At 47.0% G+C, this 13,216-nt stretch overlaps 1 protein-coding gene across 10 annotated transcripts in view; it reads left to right on the plus strand.

Moving 5' to 3' along the window:
* Positions 1–6,903: 6,903 nt before the first annotated feature.
* The window catches only part of MAP4K3 (mitogen-activated protein kinase kinase kinase kinase 3), a 91,506-nt gene continuing 85,193 nt past the window's right edge, over positions 6,904–13,216 (plus strand). For 4 of the 10 annotated variants that reach the window (XM_060248471.1, XM_060248480.1, XM_060248488.1 and 1 more), the window contains exon 1: positions 6,924–7,224. In XM_060248471.1, coding sequence (XP_060104454.1) covers positions 7,117–7,224 — 108 coding nt within the window. In that variant the 5' untranslated portion in view covers positions 6,924–7,116. Of the gene's footprint in view, positions 7,225–13,216 lie in introns of all 10 variants that reach the window. The other 6 variants (XM_060248496.1, XM_060248552.1, XM_060248543.1 and 3 more) reach the window with 3 other exon arrangements.

A 13,216-nucleotide genomic window follows, 5' to 3' on the forward strand; every position in this document is an offset into this window, starting at 1 on the left:
TCATGAAGACCAGCGAGGCCAAGTCAGACACTGCAACGACCTCTCGGAGCCCTTCCCAATAGGCACAGGTGTAAAGCAAGGCTGCGTTCTCGTGCCAACTCTCTTTACAATCTTCTTTAGCATGATGCTTCAAAGAGCCGCAGTAGATCTAGATGATGATGATGGTGTCTACATCCGCTATCGCACCGATGGCAGCCTGAGGTGACTAAAGGCTCACTCCAAGACAATGGAAAAACTTATCCAAGAGCTACTATTTGCTGATGATGCTGCACTCGTCTCCCACTCGGTATCAGCTCTGCAGCATATGACGTCCTGCTTTGCAGAGGCTGCCAAGCTATTCGGCCTAGAAGTTAGTCTGAAGAAGACAGAAGTTCTCCACCAGCCTGCACCCCAGGAAGATTATCACCCTCCCTGCATCACTGTGGGTGAATCAGTTTTGAAGACAGTCCAGCAGTTCAGCTACCTGGGGTGCATCATCTCCTCAGATGCCAAGATCGACAAGGAGATTGACAACAGGCTGGCAAAGGCAAACCGTGCATTTGGCCAACTGCACAAAAGAGTGTGGAGCAACAAGCATTTGAAAAAAAGCACAAAGATCAATGTTTACAAAGCGGTTGTGATGACAACCCTCATCTACGGCTCTGAATCATGGGTTTTATACCGTCATCACCTGCGACTCCTTGAGCGCTTTCATCAGCGCTGCCTTCGCACCATCCTCAACATCCACTGGAGTGACTTTGTGACCAACACTGAAGTCCTCAAGCGGGCGGAGGTTACAAGCATAGAGGCACTGCTGTTGAAGACGCAGCTGCGCTGGGCAGGGCATATTTCTAGGATGGAAAACCACCGCCTTCCCAAGATTGCTCTGTATGGCGAACTTTCCACCGGCCATCGAAATAGAGGGGCACCAAAGAAGAGGTACAAGGACTCCTTGAAGAAATCCCTTGGCACCTGTCGCATCAACCATCACCAGTGGTCTGACCTAGCCTCAGATCGCAAAGCATGGAGGCACACCATCCACCAGGCTGTCTCTTCCTTTGAGAACGCACGCATAGCTGGTCTTGAGGACAAAAGGAGATTGAGGAAGAATCGCACTGCTACAGCACCAACCCCAAATCAGACTTTTCCCTGCAGCCACTGTGGCCGGATCTGCCTGTCCCGCATTGGTCTTGTCAGCCACCAGCGAGCCTGCAGCAGACGTGGACTACTGCACCCTTCTTAAATCTTCGTTCGCGAAGTCAAGCCGAGAGAGAGAGAGAGAGAGAAAGATTCTTGAAACATCCAAGTCCCAGTAGGGGTTGTTGGAAGTCAACCATGACTTCCAGGCACACATGTGCATGCACACATACAAAGACTAACAAAAAAATAAAAAGTCATCAGCTCAAGTTGAGATGTGGGTTCCAATGTACACGTGTATAGTATTCATTATTATGATGTGAAGTATGCAGCCCCTTATTGGTGGTGACTGAAACTATTATCCTTTTTTACCCTTTTCCTTAATTTGGATTTATTTCCTTCCTACAGTTGTATGCTTTAAAGTATTTATTTAAAGTATTCCTCCCCAGCCCTTTGCAGATTTTAAGATTTTAAAACTCAAGGCCAGTGGTGTGTGTGTACAAAATAGATCCAGCCTGGTTTACTTTGAATACTGGACTGAAACTTTGATTCAGATCTCTCTTCTAGGGCTAGGACCTGAGGCATATGGGTTCAATCCTCCTTCTGCCATGAAACTCACTGGGTGACCACTCCCTCTCTCAGCCTAAGCTATTTCACAGGCTTGTGGGGATAAATGCCAATGGGCCATGTATGTTGCCCTGGGTTTATAAAGAAAGGATGGGATTGAGATGTTTAGGTCAAAATACCTTCTTTAAACTGTTTTCCTGTTAATTACTATTTTCTATGATATTTCAGGGTGGCCCTGACTAGTCCAGTCTCCTCACATCTCTGATGCAAAGCAGTGTCAGCCCTGGCTAGTATTTGAATGGCAGACCCCGAAGGAATACCAGGGGCACTATGCAGAGGCAGGAATTGGGAAACTGCCTCTGAACGTCCCTTGCCTTGAAGGATGGTGGGAACTGTCTACAGTTTGAGCTGTATTCCAATCTAATGAGCTGCTGGGTACTATTCATAGTGCATAGGGTGTTATTTATAATGCAACACTGGTGTGGTGTCTAGAAAGAGCTCATAGTTTTGGTGATGAGTGGTAGATTGGGGGGCGGCGGGGTGGGCTCCCTCTGGGTATCCTACCCCCCCCAGGGAAAGTGTATGCGCAATACATAGCCTCTCCTTCCCGGTGTAGTGAACGCCGCGTGGTCACTGTCTGGCTATGCCTGGCAGATGGTCACTGCAATGGCCTCTCCTGCATTACTGCATCTGTAGCAACACCTTCTCGCTGGTCCCCCCCGTTTTTCACAGAGTTTGCTACGTCATGGTGCGACCGAATTGTCCGGCGGTATAACCGGATGGGCAGGCTGGGCCCACCAACCTCGCCAGCCTAAGAGAAGGAAAACTCTAACATCAAACCCGGGCAGATAGAGCTCGTTAATGTAACACCTACCACCTGGAGGACTCGCTGCCGGCGTCCCGGCTTACTGGGCCATGGCAGATGACCCCCAGGTGAAAGGGTGGAGCCAGTACCGCGCACACTGCGCTTCACCTAAAAAAATCCTCTGCGCAGGCCTGAAGGGCATATCCACATACACAACCCACAATGCATCAAGTCCTGCAGCGATGGGCAAGGGGCGAAACGGCAGGTGGAAGGTGCCACTGGAAGCCGCAGTCCCAATCCTGCATGTAGGCGGTTCAGGGTATTGGTCGCCTGATGCTAACCCGGAGACGAAAGCATTTTTCGGCAGCACCCTGAACGACCAAGCAGCCTTATCTAGGGACAGCACTGCTTGCTCCACACAGAGAGGGGCCTAGAAAAGGTGGCCTAAACAAAGCTCGTCTCCTCCACCCCAGTTGGCTAGCCGCGGTCAACGGGCATCCTTATTTGCGGTCAAAAAATAACAACAAAGAAAAGGCATGCACCTGCCTCACAAAGTGTGCAAAGACTAAAGCTTGCGTGTTGGAACATCAGAACCATGCTTGACACAGTAGACAGTGGTCGCCCTGAACGACGCTCTGCTCTAGTTGCCCACGAACTTCTCAGGTTGAATATCGACATAGCAGCTCTCAGTGAGGTCCGTTTCCCTGAGGAAGGTAGTCTTCAAGAACACGGTGCTGGCTATACCCTCTACTGGTCGGGTAAGTCAAAGGCTGAGAGCCGCCTTTCTGGCGTTGGCTTCATGGTCAGGAACTCCATTGCCTCCAAACTCGTAAACCTGCCAACAGGTCACTCAGATCGCATCATGTCCATGCGCCTCCCACTTCAAAACAAGCAACATGCAACACTCTTCAGTGTGTATGCCCCAACCCTTCAAGCAGATCCTGCAGAAAAGAACAAGTTCTATGCTGATCTACACAACCTCGTACGGAAGACCCCTACAGAGGACAAGGTGATCATCCTTGGCGACTTCAATGCCAGAGTAGGTAAAGACTCGGAAGCCTGGAAAGGAGTACTTGGCAAACACGGCATTGGCAACTGCAATGACAACGGGCGCCTTCTGCTAGAATTCTGCATGGAGCACCAGCTCACCATCACCAACACTATCTTCCAGCAGAAGAACAGTCTGAAGACAACCTGGATGCACCCACGGTCCAAGCACTGGCACCTTATCGACTACATTCTGGTGCGCCAGAGAGACCTTCGAGATGTCTTACACACCCGAGTAATGCCCAGTGCGGAATGTCATACGGATCATCGTCTTGTACGCTGCAATCTCCGTCTTCACTTTAAACCCACACCCAGGAGAGGAGGTATCCCTCGGAGGAAGTTTCAGGTTGGCAGTCTCCAGTCAGCCGAAGTTAAAGCTGCCTTCCAGGCAAAACTCCAGTCAAGAATTGAGGACCTCAGTTGCCCCACAGACCCTTCTCCAGAAGCACTCTGGGGACACCTAAAAACTACCATCCTGCAGATCTCTGAAGAAGTCCTCGGGTTCTCCACAAGGAAGAACAAGGACTGGTTTGATGAGAACAATCAAGAGATCCAAGATTTACTGGTGAAAAAGAGATCTGCCTACCAAGCACATCTTGCTCAGCCCTCCTGTCCTGGGAAAAAAGCAACCTTTCGTGCTGCATGTAGCAACCTCCAGCGCAAGCTTCGAGACATTCAGAACGATTGGTGGACCAAGCTTGCAGAGAGAACCCAGCTGTGTGCAGACACTGGTGATTTAAGAGGGTTCTACGAAGCCCTGAAGGCAGTATATGGTCCATCATATCAGGCTCAGAGTCCCTTGCATAGTGCAGACGGCCAAGTGCTCCTCACAGACAAGGCATCCATACTGAACCGGTGGTCAGAGTATTTTCAGGTTCTCTTCAGTGCCAACCGCGTAGTTCAAGATTCAGCAATCCACCTCACCCCACTTCAGCCAGTGAAAACAGAGTTGGATGAGATCCCCACCCTAGAAGAGACTGTTAAAGCCATCAAGCAACTGAAAAGTGGCAAGGCAGCAGGAGTTGATGGAATTCCACCAGAGATCTGGAAGCATGGGGGCACAGTACTACATAGCTCACTTCACAAAGTACTTGTCACCTGCTGGGAACAAGGCAAATTACCACAGGACTTTCGCGATGCAATCATCATCACCCTATACAAGAACAAAGGGGAAAAGTCAGACTGCTCCAACTACCGGGGGATAACCCTGCTCTCCATCGCAGGCAAAATCCTTGCCAGAATACTCCTGAACAGACTGGTGCCCACCATTGCAGAAGAACTCCTCCCAGAGAGCCAGTGCGGCTTCAGAGCTAACAGGAGCACCACCGACATGGTATTTGTTCTCAGGCAGCTCCAAGAGAAATGCAGGGAACAGAACAAGGCTCTGTATGTGACTTTTGTCGACCTTACCAAAGCCTTCGATACCGTTAGCAGGAAAGGCCTGTGGCAAATCTTGGAACGTTTAGGATGTCCCCCAAGGTTCCTCAGCATGATCATCCAGCTACACGAAGACCAGCGAGGCCAAGTCAGACACTGCAACGACCTCTCGGAGCCCTTCCCAATAGGCACAGGTGTAAAGCAAGGCTGCGTTCTCGCGCCAACTCTCTTTACGATCTTCTTTAGCATGATGCTTCAAAGAGCCGCAGTAGATCTAGATGATGACGATGGTGTCTACATCCGCTATCGCACAGATGGCAGCCTGTTCAACCTGAGGCGACTAAAGGCCCACTCCAAGACGATGGAAAAACTCATCCGAGAGCTACTGTTTGCTGATGATGCTGCACTCGTCTCCCACTCGGTATCAGCTCTGCAGCATATGACGTCCTGCTTTGCAGAGGCTGCCAAGCTATTCGGCCTAGAAGTTAGTCTGAAGAAGACAGAAGTTCTCCACCAGCCTGCACCCCAGGAAGATTATCACCCTCCCTGCATCACTGTGGGTGAATCAGTTCTGAAAACAGTCCAGCAGTTCAGCTACCTGGGGTGCATCATCTCCTCAGATGCCAAGATCGACAAGGAGATTGACAACAGGCTGGCAAAGGCAAACCGTGCATTTGGCCGACTGCACAAAAGAGTGTGGAGCAACAATCATCTGAAAAAAGGCACAAAGATCAATGTTTACAAAGCGGTTGTGATGACAACCCTCATCTACGGCTCCGAATCGTGGGTTTTATACCGTCATCACCTGCGACTCCTCGAGCGCTTTCATCAGCGCTGCCTTCGCACCATCCTCAACATCCACTGGAGTGACTTTGTGACCAACACTGAAGTTCTCAAGTGGGCGGAGGTTACCAGTATCGAGGCACTTCTGCTGAAGACGCAGCTGCGCTGGGCAGGGCATATTTCTAGGATGGAAAACCACCGCCTTCCCAAGATTGCCCTGTATGGCGAACTCTCCACCAGCCATCGAAATAGAGGGGCACCAAAGAAGAGGTACAAGGACTCCTTGAAGAAATCCCTTGGCGCCTGTCGCATCAACCATCACCAGTGGTCTGACCTAGCCTCAGATCGCAAAGCATGGAGACACACCATCCACCAGGCTGTCTCTTCCTTTGAGAACGCACGCATAGCTGGTCTTGAGGACAAAAGGAGATTGAGGAAGAATCGCACTGCTACAGCACCAACCCTAAATCAGACTTTTCCCTGCAGCCACTGTGGCCGGACCTGCCTGTCCCGCATTCGTCTTGTCAGCCACCAGCGAGCCTGCAGCAGACGTGGACTATTGCACCCTTCTTAAATCTTCGTTCGCGAAGCCAAGCCGAGAGGGGGTAGATTGGAGTGGCACGGTAGAGTTCAAAAACTGCCCATTCGTTTAAATAGCACAAGGAAACGAAACTATATCATCCCCTCTCCCCTCAGAAGCTGGACAGCAAAGAGCAACAAGTCCAATGGCATGTGTCATTTCGCTTATCTTCCTCGCTGGAAAAGCAAACTAGAAACGAAATCACAAATAAACACATCATGGCGGAAAGCGGGATCATCACCACACCGTTCTTTCTAATAGTCAACTACCGAAACTTTTGTGGACGATGACTTCTTATTCTGAATTTTTACGCCACTGCTGCTCCAGGCTTTGCACATCGTTTATTAATCAAGTCAAGGTGATTTGTGCTTCTGCCATTGTCCGCAGACAAGTGGTAAAGCCTCTGACCCTGCGCTGCCGTTTCCTCCACGCCGCATCTTCTTCCAGGAGGCGGCCTCGACCGAGCAGATCGATCACCGCCGCTGCTTTTCCCTCATGTGAATCTGGCGCCCGGACTCACGCTGGCGCCTGGCCCCGCCCCTTCCCGGGCGCTCCGGGGACTCCCTTTCCCCTCCCACTCTGTACGGAGAGCCGCCTGGCAGCCGATGGCTCCGCGCGCTTGCGCAGAAGACAGCGGAGGGCGCCATGTTGGCTGAGCAGGCAAGGGGGAGGTGGCGTTGTTGGTGGTGATCGCTGCAAGCCTTTGCTCCCTCCCCCTCCTTTCCCCCCACCCACCTGTTTACCCTCTTTCCTTTCCCCTCCTCCCGCCCGCAGCCTCCGGGTGGCGGCGACTGAGCCGGGCGAGGGGGGCGCCGCTCCCTCCTCCGAGCGGCGGCGCGCCATGAGTGTTGGCGGGGGGCGGGTGTGCGACCTGTCCCGCAGGAACCCCCAGGAAGACTTTGAGCTCATCCAGCGCATCGGCAGCGGTACCTACGGCGACGTCTACAAGGTAAGCGGTCTGCTGCCTGCCCCTGCTGATTCCACGTCGCCCGCCTCCTTTCTTCCCTCCCTCAGGCATCCTGGAAGCCAGGTCTGCCCCCTCCCACCGCAACACACAGTAACAACACGGTCTCCTTATCCTCCCTCCGCTCTCTTTCTGGTTTTCCAGCAAGACGCCTTCCCACCGAGGCTTTTCTGGCCTACTCCCTTGTCCTTAAAAGATTTTTTTCAGCAAGCCCTCCCTGCCAGCCAAACCTTGCTCTGTATCTTATTCTCCACCCCACTTTATTCTGCACTCCCGGTTCTCACTGTTTCCTTTCCAGATCATATCTCTGTGAATGGGGTAGCAGTGTGTGTGTTTATGCCATGAGAAAGGAAGAGATCACCATGACAAGTCTGAAGACTGTGTGCGGGTACATCGGTGGTGACAGTGCTTCTCTCCCTTAGATGGTGCTAGGTATTGGGGACTGACTGTGCTTCTCAGTATTTTTGGGAGCAGAGCTGCCACCTCCTTCATCTGATTTGTCACTGTCACTCTGCCTTCCTCCCCTCCTTACCCAAACCAACTTCTCTTTCTAAACAAAGAAACCAAAAGGTGACTCTTCTGCTGCTAATCTGTCATCCTAAACTCATCCTCTAGGCAACCTTGCTCCTCTTCCCTCATGTTAGCCCCTTGATCCTTAGTCTGCCTCCCACTCTGTTCCTTGTTCCTCCCACTTTGGACTTGTCAATAAACGCTAGTCCTTCGAACCCAACCCCACTAATCTAGGCTCCTTTCTGCAGAGTCTAGACTGAGGCAGTTTTCCTAACCAGGTTTGTTGGTGAAGTCCTCTCTTTGAATCTGGCACACCTCTATTCCAAGTCTCCTGATCTGACTTGTCTTTATCCCACCTTTCCCTGAAGGAGTCTAGGATGGCATGCAAGATTCTTCCTGCCCCTTGTTATCTTCACAGCAACGCTGTGAAGCAGGTTAAGCTGCAGAGGTCCTGGGGTCACTCAGTACATTTCATGACAGAGGGGATTTGAACTGGGGTCTCTCAGATTCACTGCACTCTTCAGGAACCATATGCCATATGAAGAGCCCTGCTAGATAAGACTAATAGTTCATCTAGCCCAGCATCTTGTTTTCCACGGTTGCAGACCAGCTGTCTTAGGAGACCTACAGAATGTGCACAGAGTGCTCCTCTACATCTTCCTTTCTTCCTGCATCTGGCATGCAGTAGTGCACTGCCCCTGAATTTGTCTGATTCCCCTTTAAAGCCTTCCAAGTTGGTGGCCATCACCACATTCTCTTTCTGTGTCCACCATAAATTAATTGTATCGGGTGAAGAAATATTCCTTTATCTGTCCTGAATCTACTGCCTGTCAATATAATCAAGAAACTATCAAGAGTGTTATCAAAAATGGTGGTGTGTGTGCATATGCATTAGATCAGGGGTGGCCAAACTGCGACTTGGGAGCCACATGTGGCTCTTTCACACATATTGTGTGGCTCTTGAAGCCCCCGCAGCCCTGTCATTGGCCAGCTTGGAGAGAGCAATTTGTCTTGTTAAATCAATTCTCCAAGCCAGCCAGCAGCTTGGAGAATGCATTTTGCTTTCTTTTGACCTCTCCCTCCCTCTCCCATCTATTTTCTTCCCTCCCCTCTGACTCTCCAACATCAGATGTTCATGTCTTGCGGCTCTCAAACATCTGATGTTTATTCTTTGTGGCTCTTATATTAAGTATGGCCACCCCTGCATTAGATCTTTCTCCCATTCCAAAGGATGAAGTCTCAAATGGCTTGTCTTGTATTTGGTAGATGATGGACTTTCAAAGGTGTTGTCAGTTTCCATTCCCACTCACTAGGACCTTGCCAGTTTTCTGGTCAAACTAAAATGACAGCATATACTGATAAAAGGGGGACATGAAAAGTGATGCTTGGATTTTGGATTTTTTTTCCTTTCTGAACAAAGGAGTAGAGGAACAAATAGTACATGCCGTATCATTCACTTGTTCAGAATCCTTAAGGCCTCTTCAGAGCAACATTTTAACATGCCTTTCATTCTAAATTTTAGGAAAACTACACTAAATGTGTGACCTCCTTCCCTCAGTTGTACTGAAAACAACTTGGATTACAGTGCACTTTGTGGTGATTGTCGTTTAGTTCACCTGTCCCGAAGCAATGAAAAGTAATGAGAGCTAATAAGATAAAGAAGGCAAGCACGATTACAAATACTTAATCTCAAAGAATGCATGTTTTGGCCAAGTTCAGAGTGCCTGGAGTCTTAAAACCTGGTTGCAGTTTTGAGAAGTGGGGAAGGTGTTCAGGAGCACTTTGAAAAAAGCTTGTGAAATTGAGACTAATTTCTTTCTTTCTCTCTTTTAAAAAATCAGTTACTAAGTCTAAAAAAAGTAATGGATACATTTTACACAGAATCCTTACAGATTTTTTAAATTGAGAATCTGTCAGTATTCCATGTAAAAATGTATCCATTATAAATGTGGGGTTTTTTTAAAGAGAAGCAGTTCTAAGAGAAGATTATTCAGCCTGAAAGTAGTAAGTCAGAGGTTAGATAGTATGCATCAGTAAAATGTTGGACAAGGACTTGACAGAACTACGTTCCAGTTTCATCATAGTTGTGTCTTCATTCGGTGGCCTTGGAGAAATCTGTTGCCTGAGTCACCAGTCTTTAAAGAATTTTTCAGTTTGGCTGATCCACAGGTATCCACAGATCCACAATCTGAATGTTGTCAAAGCATGTGTGACATTGGCCAGGACTGCTTTCTTTATAGAGAAATGCATTTGGCAAACTAGCCTAAAATATACTCTTGGGCCTCTCTGATACCTGCTTATCCAGAGAGAGTGATGAGCCTAGGAGCAACCATCTTGCAAGCTTGATCTTTCTAAGGAAGTACTATCAGAACAGGTTGTACAGTTTAGTCTGGAAAACAAGTCCTACGAGCAAAGGTTGAAAAAACTTAGTATGTTTAGCCTGGAGAAGACTGAGGGGAGACATAATTGTTCTTCTCGAATACCTGAAAGGCTGTCACATGGAAGAAGGCAGACTACCTGGTCTCTGCTGCTCCAGAGGGCAAGACTAGATCTAATGGGGTTATGCTACAGAAATGTAGACTTTAGATGAATAGTAGGAGGAACTTCCTAATGGTTAAGAGCAGTTTGAAAGTAGAGCCAGTTATCTGTAGGCAGGGAGTGTCTTTTCCCCTCAGTGCAGGTTTTGATGCAGAGTCTGGACAGCCATCTGGCTGGAATGCTGTAGCTTTGGATTTCCTGCATTGAGCAAGGGTTATAGGTGGCTTCCAAGCTCCCTTTCAACTCTGTGATCTATTTCCGTATCAACTTTATTTCTGCTCCACAGCACTTCAGTTTATGCTTGTTATTCAACCTCATTCAGTCCTTCATTAAGTTGGTATTTCCACTGCCTCCGTGGAATTAGCTGGAAAGGGGAGAGAGAACTGGGTTCCTTTTGCTATCCCAGTCGTTTCATGCAGATGCTAAGTAGTTTAGGGATGAGACAAAACATTGTGACACCCAATAGTCTATGCCATGGGGCTGAGCACAACTCTCAGATCCAGCTTGTGGAATTTAGTCTTGGGAGGGGGGAGGGGACGGACACCAGAACTGCCATAAAACTGTATTGCTCATCCTGGGTATGTGGCCTAAAAGAATACCAGGATCAGTGATATTAAAAGCCACTTAAACGTTTAGGACATGTTCCATCTATTGGTTGTCAGCATCTGCCTGACCACCAGGGTGGCAGTTTTATATCATACCTGGGTTATAAACAAGACTGAAATATAGATAACAAAAGATATCTGAGCCTGAGCCTGCTTCGGCAGGGGAGGGCGGGGTATAAATAAAATTTATTATTTATTATTATTATTATTATTATTATTAAATTAGCTTGCATTGGGAAAACTCACAGTGGTAGAACTTAGGTCAGCACAGGGTAGTGGATGTGATTTTAGAGATATGAAGCATATATGGGGTCTTTTCCATATGAATCTCCATTATGAAGTAATTGCTGAGTCAGCTTTATAGTAGGAAGATTTCTAAGATATACAGAATTATTATTTACATTCTAAATGGAATGTAATTCTTTTCTTTGTAATAAAGCAGAGACATTCTGGGGATGGATGTGTAGAAATCTGCATAGATTTGTGATGGTAATGACCAATGTTTCCTCTAAGCTGTGGAGTCTTATGAGCAGAAATTCTACTTTGTGAGCTACTAGCAATGAAGTTGTGAACTAGTAGCATAAAAGTTGTGGGCTGCTGCATAAATTAGTTTGCTCTGGAGCCATTTTTTTGTGAGCTGAGACAAAAATGTGTGAGCCAGAGGCTAAAAAACTGAGCTAGCTCACGTTAACTCAGCTTAGAGAGAACACTGGTAATGACATACTCTTCTTTAGTACAGTACAATATTCACAGTATCATCTTGCTTTTATTTCTCTCACAGGATAAGGTAATAGAAATTAGTGTCTATTGTTCTGAACTGTTGATACCACATAAAGCCTTTTTATGCTGATGAATTTTGGATTTTCTTGGTTGGCTTGTTTTGGAAAGTGTGACATTATCCCAATCATGCTGACCACTTTTCAAGAGAGCATATTGTACAGTTGTTGATAATTTTCTTCATTAGTTGGCATTTCATATAACATGGTGAGTGCTTATTTTTGCTCCTTTGGCACTTGAGTTTTAATGGTTTATAAAACCTGGTATAGAAAAGTTCACATCACACATGCAGTTTTGTTTTTAGGGATAGTGTGTAATGGAGAATCAATGACTTTACAGGCATACCAATTGTATGGAATCGCACAATTTACTATGCTGTCTTAACTTCTCACCACATTGGCCCAGCAGTGATCTGCTGCTATACTGGCACAGTTAACCTTCATTAGAATTATGTTTAGGCATGCTTCAGGCAACTAAGAGGATTACCATTGCACAAAACAGTTAAAATAAAATGTTGAATAGAAAATTATTAATGATGGAAATTTGGAGATGTGGATTTAAGCTACCTCCTGCCTACTGGCTGTTGATTTTTTTTTTCAGTTGCTGCTGCAGGGGTGATATATAGGGGCAAGCAATCATTTGTTCTGTTCTTAATTTTTGCACATGTTCAGCTTGCTTATGGCGTCTTTTCTACTACTGAAGAGGGTTCACACAGCTCTTCTAAGGAATGGAAAGGCTCTCAGTTCCTCAGAGCAAAACCATTCAAGAACTAGTACAAATGCCAATAAGTGTGATGCAGTTACAGTTGATTCACCATATTGTAACTTACTGCGCTCTTTGCAGCGATAAACAAAGGCAGACTTTGCAAGGCTGAATGATTTGGGTTGAAGTAAGGCATCTCTGGTTTTCATCCATTGGGTCATATTGTCCCATTCCTATACTGCAGAACATAGGAAGGCATACCTGGGGAAAATGGCTTTGATATGTTTTTATGATTACATGTAAAACCTGCTATTAGAATGTGCTTTTATACTTTGAAAAATATAAACTAAAAATAAAGACATATTTTATTTTTAAACTATTTCATAGCATATCTGGTTAGATTCAGGTGGGTAGCCATGTTGGTCTGAATCAGTAGAACAAAGTTTGAGTCCAGGGGCACCTTCACAACCAACAAAGCTTTATTCAAGGTATAAACTTTCATGTGCACACACTTCTTCGGATACAGTGAAATGGGAATTACCAGTCCGTATATATAGGCAGAAGATGAGCAGTAAATTAGCATACAGCATAATGAAGACATTTAGTAGATTCAAGGACCTAACAGGAATAACAAGCTTAGTTTGTTTGGTTACCATTTGTTTAGGTTTAATTCCAGGGGTAGGGGAATGAGACATAGTGAAGGAAGTAAATATGTCAAAATGGGAGATTGATGGGCAGATGTATATGGATTAATTGTGGAATGCTGAGAGTAATTAACAGAAAGTCTGCCGTCACACTCCATCCATCTCCTTTCAAGCATGGAGGTGACTTTACAGCATCATCTT

Source organism: Heteronotia binoei, chromosome 1, assembly GCF_032191835.1.
Source record: "Heteronotia binoei isolate CCM8104 ecotype False Entrance Well chromosome 1, APGP_CSIRO_Hbin_v1, whole genome shotgun sequence".
Taxonomy (NCBI): domain Eukaryota; kingdom Metazoa; phylum Chordata; class Lepidosauria; order Squamata; family Gekkonidae; genus Heteronotia; species Heteronotia binoei.